This window comes from Rhincodon typus, chromosome 33 (assembly GCF_021869965.1).
Source record: "Rhincodon typus isolate 14 chromosome 33, sRhiTyp1.1, whole genome shotgun sequence".
Classification (NCBI taxonomy): Eukaryota; Metazoa; Chordata; class Chondrichthyes; order Orectolobiformes; family Rhincodontidae; genus Rhincodon; species Rhincodon typus.
In genome coordinates, this window is record NC_063364.1 from 16,053,186 (window position 1) to 16,070,750 (window position 17,565).

The 17,565-nt window shown below is 40.2% G+C and overlaps 1 protein-coding gene across 1 annotated transcript in view; it reads right to left on the bottom strand.

The window, feature by feature from the left end:
* Positions 1–17,483, bottom strand: part of LOC109935821 (cingulin-like 1) — a 77,760-nt gene extending 60,277 nt beyond the window's left edge. The window contains exon 1 of the mRNA XM_020534460.2: positions 17,434–17,483. Within this exon, the coding sequence (XP_020390049.2) occupies positions 17,434–17,447 (14 nt within the window). The 5' untranslated portion in view covers positions 17,448–17,483. The remainder of the gene's footprint in view (positions 1–17,433) is intronic.
* Between the last annotated feature and the right edge of the window lie 82 nt (positions 17,484–17,565).

The following is a 17,565-nucleotide window of genomic DNA, read 5'->3' on the forward strand; positions in this document are numbered from 1 at the left end:
TCCAGCATCTGCAGTTCCTACTATCTCTTACCTCAGACACAGTTTTGCCTGGAACTACAAGTCTTTCGCTTAGATCCAGAAAACTGGTTCAACACTAAGCATGGATTCATGGACACAAGGCTCCTGTGAAATTCTGTGAAGAGGAAAAGTTTTTACAAAAGATTTTTATCGCCACAGCCTGTTGTCATAACTTGTTGCTTACAGCCATCCCAGTGCCAACTTAATTTTCTGTCTTGTTCCACTCAGCCTCAATGATTTCTTTGTTTTCCTTAATGTACATTTCAAAGTCAAAATTCCAGAGGTGTTTGGACATTTCAAGGCACACTGTCATGCATGATGAATTAATATATTTTTCCAGTTCAACATTTACAGAAATTTTATTACCACTGAAACATCAAAATCAGGATGCAGACCACGAAAGATGCCAACATTGTTCAATATCCTGTGGGCAGGCCTATGACAAGTTTGCAGCAAACTGGCATTTTCCCATTTGAGATACCACTCAGAATTTGCTTGTGCATATACTTGGTCATCAAACAACGATAATGCTGAATATTGGCAGTTGTACATACACAATAACAGGTTCGCTGAATTCTAACCCATCAGTATCCACCCCCCACCTCCCATTAAAACATTCATGCTGTTCTGTGTGCCAGTAACACAGAACTTTATAGAAGTCTCACAATAATCTGCTAATCTTTGACAGAGCATGACCCACAATGTGATTAGAATGAGATAACTGTAGCCAAATGTATCACAGTATTTTGACATATAATGACTATAAAGATAAAGCAGCAAAAAAAAACTGCTTAAAAGCACAGAGAGAATACACACTATCACGAGAATTAGTTTGACTTGAAGCAATGCAAAAAAATACAGGCAGATCATAACAGACACAGGAGGGGGATGAAAGGGAAACTAAGAAGTTGAATCCTGCTGAAAATTTCTCCAAAAAACCCCTCTATTTACCTTGTTTGAATGGTCAATCTAAGCAACAAGAATTGGCAGAAAATATGAACTGGGAAAGGGCATGAAAGTGGACATAATGAGTGCTGGATCGTCATGATTCCACTGAATGACATAGGAGGCTTTAGAGGCCAAACAGCTTACTCCTGTTCCTATTTCTTACGGTCTTGTAAGAAGACTTGTCTCATGTCTATGGTCTTACATGAAGTACATTTTGATAGGAATAATGAAGAGAGGAAGAATAAGTAGACAACTTAGTAAATTAAGTGTCTAAATAGTATATAGGAGCAAAAGGATCCAATGGGGTACAAATACACAAATCACTAAAGACAATACATGTTAATAAAGCCACACAAAAAACAAAGAACTGGGGTCCATGTCCAGGAGGATAAAATTGAAAAGACAGAAGTTAAGTTAAACTTGTGCAGAAGCTTGATTAGACTACAAAGTGACCATTTTAAGTCACCATATTTTAAACATGAAAGAAAAGAGCAGCTATGAAAGTGCAAAAAAGATTTGAAAATGATAACATCTACCAAGAATGATTGAATGGGCTGGAGCTCTGTTCTCTCAAAAAGGCAAGACTAGATTGAAGTTTTAAAGATTATAAAAAGGTTTGTTGGGATAGATGCAGAGATGACCAGAGCCAAGGGCTATAAATATACTACAGTCATTAATAAATCAAGAAGGAATTCAGGAGACATTCTTTATTCAGAGACTGTTTGAGATATGGAACATGCTTCCACAAAGACTAGCTGAAGTGACAATCCAAAAAACTACATAAACATGATGGAGAATGGATTAGAAGGATCTATTGATGTCATTGGATGAAGAAATGTGGGAGAGGCACTCATGTAGAGCACAAACACTTGAACAGTATTTCTGTGCAAAATCCAACACTCAATCAAAACACTCCTCAATGAACACGTGAAAGATTAGTTTATCTAATTTTTCCTCGCAATGTAATCCTTGAGGCACTGGTAAGATTCTGATGAATCTGCTACACTCCATCCAAGGCCAACACATCCTTAGATGCAATGCCCAGAACTCTGTCCAATACACCAAACATTGTCTAGCCATTTGTGCAACTCAGAGTCATAGAGATGTATAGCACAGAAACAGATCCTTCAGTCCAACTCACCCATGCCGACTAGATATCCTAAATAAATCTAGGCCCATTTGCCAGCATTTGGCCCACATCCCTCTAAACCCTTCCTATTCATATACCCATCCAGATGCCTTTTAAATGGTGTAATTGTATCAGCCCCCAACAATGTCCTCTGGCAGCTTATTCCATACACGCACCACCCTCTGCTTGAAAAGGTTGCACTTTAGTTCCCTTTTAAATCTTTCCCCTCTCACCTTAAACCTATGCCCTCTAGTTTTGGACTCACCCACCCAAGGGAAAAGACCTTGTCTATTTACCCTATCCACGCCTCTTATGACTTTACAAACCTCTATAAGGTCACTCCTCAGCCTCTGCACTCCCGGGAAAATAGCCCCAGCTTATTCAGCATCTCTCTATAGCTCAAACCTTCCAACCCTGACAATATCCTTGTAAATCTTTTCTAAACTCTCCCAAGTTGCACAATATCCTTCTGATAGCAGGGAGACCAGAAATGCACGCGGCATTCCAAAATTGGCCTAACCAATGTCCTGTACAGCCGCAACATGACCTCCCAACTCCTATACTCAATGTACTGACCAATGAAGGCAAGCGTACCAAACACTTTCTTCACTATCCTATCTACTTGCAACTCCACTTTCAAGGAACTATGAACTTGCACTCCAAGGTCTCTTTGCTCAGCAACACTCCCCAGGACCTTACCATTAAGTGTCGAAATCCTGCCGTGATTTGCCTTTCCAAAATGCAGCACCTCACATTTATCTAAATTAAACTCCGTCTGCCCACTTCTCAGCCCATTGGCCCATCTGATCAAGATCCCACTGAACTAAGAGGTAACCTCATTCGCTGTCCACTACACCTCCAATGTTGGTGTCATCTGCAAACTTACGAATCATACCTCCTATGTTCACATCTAAATCATTTATATAAATGATGAAAAGAGGTGGACTGAGCACCAGTCCTTACGGCACTCTGCTGGTTACAGACCTCCAGTCTGAAAAACAACCCTCTATCACCACACACTGTCTCCTATCTTCAAGCCAGTTCTACATCCAAATGCCTAGTCCTCCCATGTGATCTAACCTTGCTAACCAGTGGACCACAAGGAACCTTGTCGAATGCCTTACTGAAGTCCATATAGATCACGTCCACCACTCTGCCCTCAACAATCCTCTTCATTACTTCTTCAAAAAACTCAAAATTAGTGAGACACAATTTCCCACGCACAAAGCCATGTTAACTATCCCTAATCAGTCCTTGTCTTTCCAAGTACATGTAAATCCTATCCCTCAGGATTCCCTCCAACAACTTCCCCACCACTGATGTCAGACTCACCGGTCTATAATTCCCTAGCTTTTCCTTACCACCCTTCTTAAACATAGCACCACGTTAGCCAACCTCCCATCTTCCGGCAACTCACCTGTGGCTATTGATGATACAAATATCTCAGCAAGGGGCCCAGCAATCTCTTTCCTCGCTTCCCACAGAGTTCTAGTTTTAGGGTGTGCCTGATCAGGTCCCGGCGATTTATCCACCTTCAGGCATTTTAAACCGTCCAGCACCTCCTCCTCTGTAATATGGACATTTTTACAAGATGTCGCTATTTGTTTCCCCTCGTTCTATATCTTCCATATCATTCTCCACCGTAAACACTGATGCAATATACTCCTCTAGTATCACTGCCATCTTTTGCGGTTCCACACATAGGTGGCCTTGCTGATCTTTAAGGGGCCCTATTCTCTCCCTAATCACCCTTTGTCCTTAATATATCTACAGAATCCCTTTGGATTCTCCTTAACCCTTTTTGCTGTCCTGATTTCCTCTTAAGTATACTCCTACGGCCTTTATATACTCTTCTAGGGATTCACTCCATCTCTGCAATCTATACGTGACATATGCTTCCTTCTTTTCCTTTGCCAAAATGTCAATTTCTCTAGTCATCCAGCATTCCCTACCAACCTTGCACTTCACTCTAACAGGAACATAGTGTCTCTGGGCCCTCATTATCTCATTTCTGAATGCTTTCCATTTTCCAGCCAACCCTTTACCTGCCCACCAAACAACGTTTTAAAGCTCTTACCTAAAACCATCAAAATTGGCCTTCCTCCAATTTAGAACTTTAACTTTTAGATCAAGTCTATCCTTTTCCATTGCTGTTTTAAAACTAGCAGAATTATGGTCATTGGCCACTGACACCTTAGTCACCTGCCCTGCCTTATTTCCCAATTCAGGTGCAATCTGTCCTTCTTATCCAGATCACTTCTAACTCAGAAGAGATTCCAAATAATCCAAAAATGTGGATCCTTCTCCCTTGCACACTCTCCTCAACCACGCATTTATCCACTTTATCTTATTCCTACTCTTAGTAGCTCTTGGCACCAGGAGTAATCCAGATATTACTACCTTCAAGGAGTTTTTAAATTGCTGCCTAACTTCCTGTATTCTCTCCTCAGAAACTCATCCTTTTCTCTTTCAATGTCATTAGTTCCGATGTGTACAATGACTTCCTGCTGGTCTTTCACCCCTTTGAGAATATTCTGCACCCTCTCCAAGATATCTTTGATCCTGGCTCCAGGGAGGCAACACATCATTCTGATGCCCGTCAGCTGCAGAAACATCTCTCTGTACCTCTGACTAGAGAGTCCCATATCACAATAGATCACTTGGAAACTGGCATACCCGTTGTTATATTAGAGCCGGTCTTGGTACCTGAAACCTGGCTGTCAGTGCTACATTCCCGAGTCCATCATCCAGTGCCTTTTCCTAAACAGCATACATGTTTGAGATGGGGATATCTGCATCAGACTCCTGCACGATCTGCCTCCCTCTCCTACCTTTCCTGGAGGTCACCCATTCACCTGACTGTATCTTCAGTTTATCTCCCTTCCTGCAACTACCATCCATTACACCCCCTAGCTCCTGTAAATTCCACATTGCCTCTAACTGCCGCTCCAACAGGATTCGCAACTAAACACATTCCTGCAGACATAATCATCAGTATGTGGAAACTCTACCTAATCTCCCACATCTGAGAAGAGCGCATCACTCTACTAAAGACGGTCTTTGCACCTTAACAACCTACAGACCGAGAAAATAGCAGTCTTACTGCTCTAAAAACACTGCTCCAGGCTAAGTTAGTACCTATGTTTTATATTTTTGAAGTTTAATCAAAAGGCAGATCTCAATAAAACATATAATCTAAAAAGAACCCACTCTACTCACTATTGTCGATTTACAAAAATAGAGTAAGGTTGTACTTTAAAAAGCCACTTAGCTGCTCCCCCACTGTGAGCTCTCCCATACAGGTTTCTCCAAGGTCAGCTGTGAATTTCGCTGTTTGTTCATTTTTCTTAGAATGAACTCCGATGTCCAGAGATACTTGAAATCAAACAGCAGAACAGTCAGCTATGCAGATTCACTGCTGGGTCAGACAGCAGTGCAGGTTTATTTCTCTGTCTGATTCACTTCCCATGTGGTCACTGCCTATAATTGTAGCAATATTTCCTCTCCTTTACAGTCTGGTATTCTCAGTGTAATAGGTAATATTTGATCAGCTTTTGCATATTTCTTAGACATAACTACAGCATCACATCTTCAGGAATTTTCAAATGTTTGATAGCAATAAAGTACTTTTTGAAGTGTAGTCACCACACAATTTATGAGGCACCACAGCTAACTCACACACAGTAAAATTCCAACAACAGCAATACTTCCTTGATCAGAGATTTGGAACAGGACTCACTACAGGAAAGAAGAAAGAAGAATCCACTGACCATGTTTTGTTAAATATGATGTGGACTGGTAGGAATTGATTGGTGACTCAACACAAGGTTATCATCCATACAAAGACCGCATGTTTTCAAGACAATGTGTCTACAAACTTGCTTCTGAAGGACAATCTCACAGTCGACCAAACCACTAAAGTCACAGTCCTATTGCCTATCTTTAGCAGGCCTTGCCAGGTTTGGTTAGCACTATCTATTAGAAGGCTGGTGGAAACCAGATATTATTCTGTTCCTTGGGGAATCCTTGTTAATTTATTTCCCTTAGCTTAGTGATATTCTTAAATTCAGTGATTTGCCGTGCCTGATCTGATGTCGACACAAATACAGCAAAAGAAGCATATAATAGTGATCATTTCATCAGTACTTAATTAATTTCAGTTCAGCAAAGAAAAGAAGAAAGATATGAGGACACCAGGAGGATAATATCATAGGATATTTTACACCCACCCCAAGGGAAGGGCAAGGTCTTGATTTAACTTCTCTACCAAATAGTATCACATTCAACAGTGGAATAATTCCCCAGTATTACACCAGCATGTGGGCCTAGAACTTACATGATTAATTCTCTGGAATGGGATTTGAACCCACAATCTTGACTCAGAGGGAAGAAGTGTTATTCCTTAGCAATGCTGATGCTTATGTGCTTCACAAAGATTTTTCACTTACTGAACAAAACATATTCTTACGTTATTTTAATGCAATTTAAGACCACTCCTTGAAGACTGTTTGACAAGTAAGTTTTTTTAAAAGAAATATCAAATTTTACAGAAGCACAACTGTATTTCCTACTGAGACAGGATATTACATGATATTATTAAATATACTATGAGAAAGCCTGCTTTAAACAAGCTAAATAAATCCAAAAACAATGGCAGCAGCTGAAGCATCCTGTTTTTATGCTGGGACTGTCAGAAGGACAGGTCATATGTTCAAGCTAACTGAAACTATACTGTCTGATTAATATCCCTTACTTTCCCAACTACCACATTTAGCTGCAATGTAAATATTGCCTGTCTGTCAGTTCAAGGCACAATATTTGGCAATATTATGTCCAAGTGAAACTGAAAAGAACACACACGATTTAACTCCCAAAATGAATGCATGCATTTCATAATCAATTATTAAAATGGTCCACAATATTCCTTGTTAATCACAGAGTTGCAAAATCACTCAGCTTTAAATTTGTGAATTAAAATAAACTGCTAACAAACTAAAATCAAAACAAAGAACTGGATGCTAGAGACCTGAAACTTAAAACAAATCGCTGGAGAAACTCAGCGAGTTTGGCAGCATTTGTTAACTCTGTTTTCTCTCCACAGATGCTGCCAGACCTGTTGAGTTTCTCCAGTAGTTTTTATTTTTGCTTTAAACCATTTTCACTTTGACTCTTGCAGCAACACAGCAGGGATTTTACAACTATCAGTTTGACTTAGTCCAAGAGGATACAGTAAAGGATAAAACAAGTTGCATTTGCTTCCAACAACTGATAATTACACAGAAACAAAATAACAAAACTCGTACTGCCAATGTGATATTTTATGCAACAGTCCTAAAAATAACACATTCAAAAATTGAAGACTCTCCCCAATCATTGTGGTGGTGGATGCAACATGTTTCTGTTTCAAAGAACTTTTCCCTCTGCTACAATACAGAAACCAGCATTGAAACAAAGTGATCCTGATAAAACCAGACAAGAAGTTACTATCACTTAAGATAAAATAAGACCAAAGTGCCGTTTGCACTGTCTCAGCACAATCCATGCAAACTGCACAGAATTTCTTGCATTCACATCAGGGCTTCCCAGAAATGAGTGTTGGGACCCGAATAACTAAAACAAGCTCTGGGCCCAATCAAACAGGCCCTGTTCACAGAGCCCACCACCTTACAGTTCTCACAGGGGCTGAAGAGGAGTCACTGGACCCAAAACATTAACTCTCCGTAGATGCTACCAGAGCTGCTGAGTTTCTCCAGCAATTCCGGCTTCTGTTTCAATTGTTTGTCTTTCTTGGGGTCTCCAGGGAGGGGACTGTTGTGTCTAAAATCTGACACTGAATTAGGTAAGGAAATATGAAGACAGATAACCAAAACCTTGGTCAAAGAGCTAGATTTGAATTGATGTGATAGGAAATGTCAATATGCCAGCAACAAAAAAGCAATTAGGGAAAGGACTCCAGATCTCAAAGCTGATACAGCTGATTATGTAAGCACTAATGCAAAAGGCGACTTGAGATAGAGACTCTGGGCTGAATGGCCACCTTCCTGGTGTGGAAATAGTAATGGTGAGTATGGTGAGAAAATAGAGCAGGAATGAAAAAAATCTTCACCCTTGATTAGTGACTATCTCATGTGCATGTATTTGCATCTCGTTAAAGCCCCAACTCACTCAATTTACATCCAAATTCCAACCTTCCTCTCCTCCACTGAGTAACTAGATAGTGCAAATGCCCGACAGGTAAGACACAGCAAGTACCTACAAGAGGATTAGGGTTCTCTCTCTCCTGGATTTCATTCAGCACAAGCTCCCTGCATGGTCCAAAAGCATCCTGCTCCTCAACCCTTCATATTGCCCAATCACCAGCCTTGCCTTACCATCACAGCTGCTCTTAGATCAATTCCGCCATCACTTTTGGCCTTCAACACTTGACTTTGGAGCTGACGACAACTACGATTCCATTTCCATCAGATTGCTCTGCTTGAGGGTACAGCCCAGGACCTTGTACTTCAGTTATACCAGGTACTGGTCAGACCACATCTAGAGTACTGTGTACAATATCAGTCACCTTATTAAAGAATGGATGTAAAGTGTGTTGGAAGCAGTTCAGAGAAGGTTTACCAGACTAATCTCTTAATAGGTAGATTGTCTTAGGAGAAAACACTTGGACAGGCTCGGCCTTGTATATTTTTTCTATATTCACTTATAGGATGTGGGCGTCTCTGGCTAGGCCGGCATTTATTGCCCATCCCTAACTGCCCAGAGGGCAGGTCAGAGTCAATCACATCGCTGTGGATCTGGAGTCACACGTGGGCCAGACTAGGTAAGGATGGCAGATTTCCTTCCCCAAAAGGACATTAGTCAACCAGGTGGGTTTTTCCGACAATCAACAATAGTTTCATGATCATCATTAGACCCTTAATTCCAGATCGTTTATTAAGTTCAAATTCTACAATCTGCTGTGGTGAGATTTGAATCCGGATCCCCAGAAGATTAGCTGAGTTTCTGGATTAACAGTCTAGTGATAAGACGATGAGGCCAGCTACAAGAGTTTAGAAGAGTAGATGGTGGTGACATGATGGAAATACTCTGGGATGTTGTCGGATTTATCCGCCTTCAGACCTTTCAGCCTCCCCAGCATCATCATCCTTAGTGATGGCCACTACACTCACCTCTGCCCCCGACTCTCTTAATGTTCTGGTATGCTGCTGGTGTCTTCCACTGTGAAAACTGATGCCAAGTACCTATTAGGTTCCTATGCCATTTCTTTGTTCCCATTACTACTTCTCCGGCCTCATTTTCCAGCAGTCCAATGGCGACTTGTGCCTCTCTCGACTTTTGGATATCTAAAAAAACTCTTGCAATCTTTTACATTACTAGCTAGATTAGCCTCATACTTCATCTTCTCCCCACTAAGGGCTCCTTCACATCCATTTTCACCTCCCTAATCCAGTCTGCCTCATGACACACCACTAAATCCAGAATTGCTTGTTCCTCAGTGGGGTCTACCACAGGCTGCTCCAAAAACACCATCTCGTAGATATTTCACAAATTCCTTTTCTGGTCATCAGTTACCAACCCAGTTCACCTTCTTTTTGAAATCCCCCATGATTACTGTAACAGTGCCTTTCTTACATGCCTTTTCTATTTCCTGATTTATTTCCTTACCCACATCCTGACTACTGCTAGGAGACCTGTATACAACTTCCATCCTGGTCTTTTTCCTTGGCTCTTCTTCAACTTTACCGACACAGATTCTAAGCCTTCTGGCTCTGTATCATTTCTTACTAACAAGGCAAGTCCACCCCCTCTGTCTGCCCTTTTGATAATATCCTTGGATATTTAATTCACAGCCTGATCCCTTTGCAGCCATGTCTCTGTGACACCCATAACATCGTACTGTGCTAGAAGCTCATTTACCTTGTTCCATATACTGCATGCTTTTAAGTAAAACACCCCCAATCCTGTGTTGCATGCTCTCTGTCCTGTTCTGGAAACTTTAACCTCTGCTGAGCCCACCCCTCCCCCTTTAATTCTTTCCATAATTTTTCTAAGAAACTTCTCAACTCCTACAAAGTCCAAGACACTTCATTTTGAAATGCCAACTGTAGAAAAGGAATTTAGTGGCAGCTGCTAAGTATTCTAGAGCATACTGTAAGCAAAAAATCATAACTACATACAGCAAATAACTGATATATAAAAATCACAAGTGTTTTTTCCACAAAAGGATTTCCTCAAGCAGTGAGAAATGTGTAAAAATGCAAAACTTTTGGTGCTACAAATTTATATACTGCATATGAATGTAGACTGTGTATGAATATTCCAATATCCTGTATGCATAAATAGAACAGGTATATCTACAAGGCACTGACATTAGATGCGCACCCTAACCAGTAGTAACAGAACTGAAAACTAAAAATGTCAACCAGGACTTTTTCTCTCCTGACAATGCAATAAACTTAACCACCTGTGCAAAAGAAATATAAAACCCAGGTTTTACCCTCAGCCTGTGCTAAAATAACCACATTTATGGTAGTTAGGATCAGGGGGTTTGGGCCACTGGCTGAGGGAAGAATGAATGGCCGGGAATCCATCTCCTGATTGTTATCCAACAACGTCTACCAAAAACACAGGTATGTACATCTTGGCTGAGGTCTGGATCAAGCTAAATAGGAATCCACTTGTGAACAATCCACTGACAAATTATACAGTTGTTACTTATACATGCTCTGTGGTACAAGGTTAGTGTCCCTACCTCTGTGCCAGGAGGTCTGGGATCGATTCCCATCTGCTGCAAATGTGTGTAATAACATTTCTGAACAGGTTGAATGGCAATATCTACAATTGTTAATTCTAGGCTCTTGTGGATCAGTGGTAGTGTATATACATCTGAGCCAGGAGGCTCAGGTTCCAGACCAACCTGCTCCAGAAGTGTGTCACAATATCACAGAGGTGTTACAGTGCAGGAAGCAGTTATTTGGCCCATCATGCTTATACTGGCTCATCAAACAAGCATCATTACCGAGTGCCAGTCTCTTACCTTTTCCCCATATACCTGTGCACCATTTCTATCCAAATAACCATCCAATGTTCCTCTTGAATGCCTCAATTGAAGCTGCCTAAACCACATTTCCAGGCAGTGCATTCCAGACCCTAATTACTCACTGTGTGAAAATGTTGTTTTCTCACATCACACGTACCTCAAAGAATGAACTGGGCAGGTGACATCCTTTTCAGTGCATTGTCCGAGGTATCTAACTTCCCAGTCAGGTGGGGAAGGAGCTTATGTCTCTTGAGGGTGGAGACTGTGTGGGTTGTATTGGTAGCTTCATAAGACAAGGGACAGAATGAGTTGCACAAACAGGGTGAAAGCTGGAACATTTGTTGCTGTCCCTTGTTATTGAGAAAGGCTGCCTTGCTGAACTGCTGCAGGTTGACCCACAATGCTGTTAGGAAGGGAATTCTATGATTCAGGCCAGTGACAGTGAAGGAACTACAGTAGATTTCCAAGCCAGAGGAGGTGGTAGAGGTAAGTATAATTACAACATTTCAAAAGCATCTGGATGAGTACATGAATAGGAAAGGTTAGAGGGATATGGGCTAAATGCTGACAAACAGAAGTAGATTTGTTTAGGATATCTGGTAGGCATCAACGAGTTGGACTGAAAGGTCTGTTTCCGTGCTATATATCTCTATGACCTTTGCTTCATTTGCACATCACTTTAAAAGTCTGGACAGGGTGACTTAAAAATGGCTATAATTTTTACTTGGTTGAAATGCAAGAGACCCAGCAGGTAGGTCAATATTTCAACAGCAAGAAAAAGATGACAATTGAATTCTGATTAGGGTGAAGTAAACTGGACTCTGGCAACCCTCCCCAACACCTACTAACTTAAAATTGTTTTGGGATAGAGTTCTTCGGGCAATGACCAAGTGATCCTTCTCTGTCCAAGTAAGTGGATGTAGAGCATCCGTGTGTTGTCTACCTTCAGGTGTACCATTAATCAATTTAGAATCCATTCTTACTCATTGGTCTCACATGTTAAATTTCCAGCAGGGATCAACAAATGGAAAATGTGAAGCATTTTCTAGGACGTTGCTTTAAGAATACCGAGACTTGCTGGGTATCAATCTAACATGAGGAAACCACGCCTGGCTGCAATTCAGTTCTTTTCGATCCAATAACATATCATATAGCATGTACTGACTCTGCCGTTGGACACGAGAAGCAACAATAAATTAGATACAAACTATATTGGTGACACACCAGCCTGGGAAGCCGAGTAAAATGGGCCAAGAGTCTCAAATAGCTAAACTAATAAAACTCTGACAATGAAAGCAAGGAATTACAATGGAATGTAGATGCGCAACTTTGATAGACAGGATGTTGGGTCAGATTATGGAAGATAGAAAGGGGTGCAAGTGTTGAAGATACAAAATTACACTCAGTTCACTCAATTAACACAAAAGTAACTTTCAAAAGGGAACTGTATATATTTAAGAGGAAAACATTTGTAGGGCTGCAGGGAAAAGTAAAGGAGTGGGGGTCTAATTGACAGCTTTTTGAGAGCCAACACGGGCATAATGAATCAAATACACATCTCATGGTTTTACCACTTCCAATGATCGAGAAAAATAACCTTCACTCTGGAGATACCCATGCTAAATTTCAGGGAATGATGGGAGTCAGACATAGAAACACAACTCTCCGAAAACCTATCCTTCATTCAAAAGTTCACCTTCCAAACCCCCACCCCAAAATAATGGAAGTGACTACAAAACTTAATCAAGCAAGTCAATTAGTGAGAAAAGAGTAGGACAAAGTTTGAGTTATTTATAAATTATCTGATTATCTCACTGGATAAGATCACTCTCCAGATTGCTAATCTTTAGAGAACTTGTGGGATCTACTTTTCTGTGCTACTTTAGTCTACTTGGGGTTGTGCCAGGAGGAGCTGGCTAACTTAATGCTATTAGCGTGTGCGCTCTGGGGTCACTGATACTTGACGAAGTTTCCACTAAACAGCAACAGCTAACCGGGAGTTTGAAGAAGTCATTTACCAATTGCAATTTGAACCTTTAAATTACATTTTTGAAATGACAATATTTTAGCACTGCTTTACATAATACGCATTGTTTTATTAAAAGCGTACAAACTGTGCCAGTCATCTAGTCATTGGAGCCTGGTCTCTGGAGAAAAGCAAACTAAATTGGGGCCAGAGTTTTCATGTCCAGGCATGACAGGCTCTACTTGGTTTTGAACAGCTGCCAGTCAGTGCACCACATGATGAATATTCTCGTTTGTCTTGTACAGCAACAATGGACAGAGAAGGAATCAACAACACTAGAGAACAGCACGTGCGGATTTATTTTTTTAAACTGCTCTGTACCATCGTTTCAACAGAAAAAAGCATTTTGTAAACATTCATGTGGCACATTTTAGGCTTGAGCGCACAAACTAAAATCACTAACATACACACTCTCTGAAGAGACTACTTCCTTAAGAAAATAAATTCCCTCAGTAGTAATTCTTATTTAATAACTGACAGTGTTTCTCTGTAATTATTTGGTACATATTGCTCAAGGGAATGGGGCACTCATTTGGTTGATAATCCTGAAGCTCAAAATAAATGTGCTTAAGATTCATTTCTCCACAAAGCAGCTTAAATACCGACACAGCAACTTTTAATGTCATCATCTTTCCAAATTCGATTTTTATTGTGTGGAAACAAACAATTTATCTGCAGTAGAATGACGCTCATTAATCTATGTAGGTCTATATTTTTAGTCAAAGTTATTAGCGGCTGAGAAATATTATGCAACATTTGCATATTTAACCACACACAAATTTTAACAGTGTGCACACTGCAATGTGTAAAATCCTGACAGCTTATTACAGAAAATAAGTACCAACTTAAACAAAAACTTTATTAAAAACAACTTGAGGGTATCCACTGAATAGCACACTCTCAAAACACCATAAGACATTCTAACCTCAACAATAGTAGCTTGCAATTATATAGTAATTAAATGTTCTATGCCTCCACTACAGGAGGGTCACAAAGCAAAATTTAAGCCAAAGTCATGGCAAGGTGATATTGGGCAGATGGCCAAAAGTCTGATAAAGGAAGTAGGTTTTAAAGAGCAATTAGAAGAGGAAAGAGGGGTAAATTCATTAAGAACTTTAGGGGAATATTCAACTCTTGAATTTCTCATGAGCTTTTCTTACAGTATCCCTGAATGAAGATCAAAAATTAACTTTGACATCTGTATAATGTGTGACTAGCACTGTGCTTTGTACTTGCACAAAATTCATATCCACCCCAGTGAGTCAGGGTGAAAGGGACTTTCATCCTATCAAACTGAGCTCGATTCAAAACCAGGTCCAACAGATGAAATGTACATGTGCTAAACCATCTTATCTTTGTGTTATTCTATGGCATAGCTATATTAATTTGTGATGCAGTGTTTATTTAACAACACTACCAATTGTTTTTATTTAATTGCCTAAACCACCTTTGTAGTGTTAATATGAGTCATGATGAATCTCATACTTGTGTTGATTAAAGTATTGATGGGCAGTTAAAAATAACATCAGCTCAGGTAGGAATTTACACCAAGGGAATTGGCAATCCGACTGCTGGGTTAACCTATTTATATGTATGATCCACATTCGCCAAACAGGAAATTGTAAAGCCCTTGAAATTGTCAGCAATAAATACAACTCTTCTCTTTCTTCAAATGTTTGTTAGATATCAAATTTGTTATTTAAGTCATAATTCCTGATTTGGGGTATTACTAGATAATAATACAGACAAGTTTACGTCTGGACCATGATTTCATTAGATGCAGTTAATGTTAAACTCCAAAGTTTGTACTTAAGAACATAGGAACAGGAGTCGGCCATTCAGCCCCATAAGCCTGTTCCACCATGAGATCATGACTGATCTGTAGCCTAACTCCATATTTCTTTGGCCCATATTCCTTAATACCTTTGCCTATCAAAATTTATCCATCTCAGATTTTAAATTAACAACTGATCTAACATCCACTGTCATTTGAAAGAATTCCAAATATCTAAACACCCTTTGTGTGTAGAAGTGCCTCCTAACATCTCTGGCCCTAATTCTACACCGTATATGCATAGGATCCTCAAACAGTGGAAATAGTTTATCTTTATTTATTCTGTTTTTTCTTGTTAACATCTTGAAGACCTTGATCAGATCACCTCTTAAAATTTAGAGAATACAGGCTTAATTTGCATAATCTCATAATTTAACGCCTTAAATCCAGGTGTCATTCTTGTAAACCTACATTGTACTCCCTCCAAGGCCAAAATATCCTTCTGAAAATGTGGTGTCCAGATCTGCTCGCAATACTCCAATTGGGGTCATACCAGAAATGATTTGGATATCTTCAGCATGACGTCTGCATTCTTGTACTGCCATCCTCTGGATATAAAGTCCAGCATTCCATTTGCTTTCTTGACTTCTTCCAATTACTTAGAGGGTCAGAGAGAAATTTTCCTGATATTTTTCCTTAACTGACCTGCAGTTTTAAAATTTACTTTTTGCCCTTCCCAGAAGAGACCACTGTTTCTGTGGTGGGTGGGTTGGGGAGGTGGTGGTGAAGTGCTTGAGAAGCAGTGTATATATTATGTATAAAACGATTACATTTGTATGGGGCAGATGGGTCAGAGCTCTCTTCCCATCTGTTGTTTATCATCTGGTCATATACGTTTGCATTATTGCAGATCCCCATACTGATCAATACAACATCACCAATGCATTAAGAAAAGTTTGCTTTGCCCCGATTTTCCACAGGCAAAGCCACCAGACATTAAATAAATAAGTTAAATTCTCTTGTTGGCTCAGCTTATTGAGCACGGACATGAACAAAGGGCAGGAGAGTTCAAGAAAAGCATGTTGGTCTTAATTGGCTTCATCTTATGCAAAGGTGTGTCACATTTTAAAGGAGAAGGTGGCATAATGTCAATGGATTAATAATAGAGAAGTCCTGGCAAATGCACTCAGAATACCACGGCAACAGGCGTAGAATTTGAATTCAACTAATAAAATCTGAAACTAAAAAGGTAGTCTTAGTATTGGTGCCCACAAAATTATCACTATCATCAAAACCCGGCACAGTAATACTGTTTAAGAAAGGAAATCTGTCATCCTCGTTTGATCTGGACTACATATGATTCAAGATCGCCAGCAATGTAGTTAACTTTTGACCATCTTCTAAAATGGCCAAACAAACCACTCAGTTCAAGTACAATTATGCACATGCAAAAGATGTTGTCCTTTCCAGTAATACCCGCATCCCATGACGGAACAAAAAAAAATCTCAATGTCCTGTAATAGGGAAAGCCACTGAGAGATTTAGGAGTAGTAAATTATTTGGTCCTTCAACACTGCTCCGCCATTTAAACGATTATGGCTGACCTCACTGTGCTCTCAACTGCACCTCACCTATCCCCATAAACTCTGAAAAATCCTTCGAATGATCCAGCCTCACTGCTTCCTGCAGGAATAAATTTCATAGATTAACTGACCCTCAAAAAACAAAGAAATGCTTCCAGGGTTGGAGGGTTTGAGTTATAGGGAGAGGCTGAATAGGCTGGGGTTACTTACCCTGAAGCATCGGAGGCTGAGGGGTGACCTTATAGGGGTTTATAAAAATCAGGAGGGGCATGGATACAGTAAATAGGTAAGGTCATTTCCCTCTCAAAACTAGAGGGTATTGGTTTAAGGTGAGAGGGGAAAGATATAAAAGGGATCTAAAGGGCAACATTTTCACACAGAGGGTGGTGCGTGTATGGAATGAGCTGCCAGGAGAAGTGGAGGATGCTGGTACAATTACAACATTTCAAAGGCATCTGGATGGGTATATAATAGGAAGAGTTTAGAGGGATATGGGCCAAATACTGGCAAATGGGATTAGAGTTATATCAGATATCTGGTCAACATGGACAAGCTGGGCTGAAGGGTCTGTTTCTGTGCTGTATATCAAGTCCCCTCAAAGTCTTAGAGTGTAAATAAGATAACTTCTCATTCAAATAAACTCTAATAGATATAGGCCCAACCTGTTCATCTTTCTTCATAAGATAAGCCCTTCATCCCAGGCATGAGTTGAGCAAACCTTCTCAAAGCTGCTTCCAAAGCAAACATATCTTTTCTCAAGTTAGAGTCCAAGACAGTACACAGTGCTCCAGATGTGGTCTCACCTAAGCCCTGCACAGCTGCAATAAAAGGTACCTTACTTTTATATTCTGCTCCCCTTAAAATAAAGACCAACATTCCATTTGGCTTCTTGATCATTTGTTGCATCAACATACTCACTTCTTGGGATTCATCTTTCAGGATACCCAGATCCCACTGTACGACTGGGTCTGCACCAAGACATGAGCAAATATTAACAAGGAATGATTAGTCAGTGCTGTGCATCAAACTATCAGAGTCCTATGATCAGCT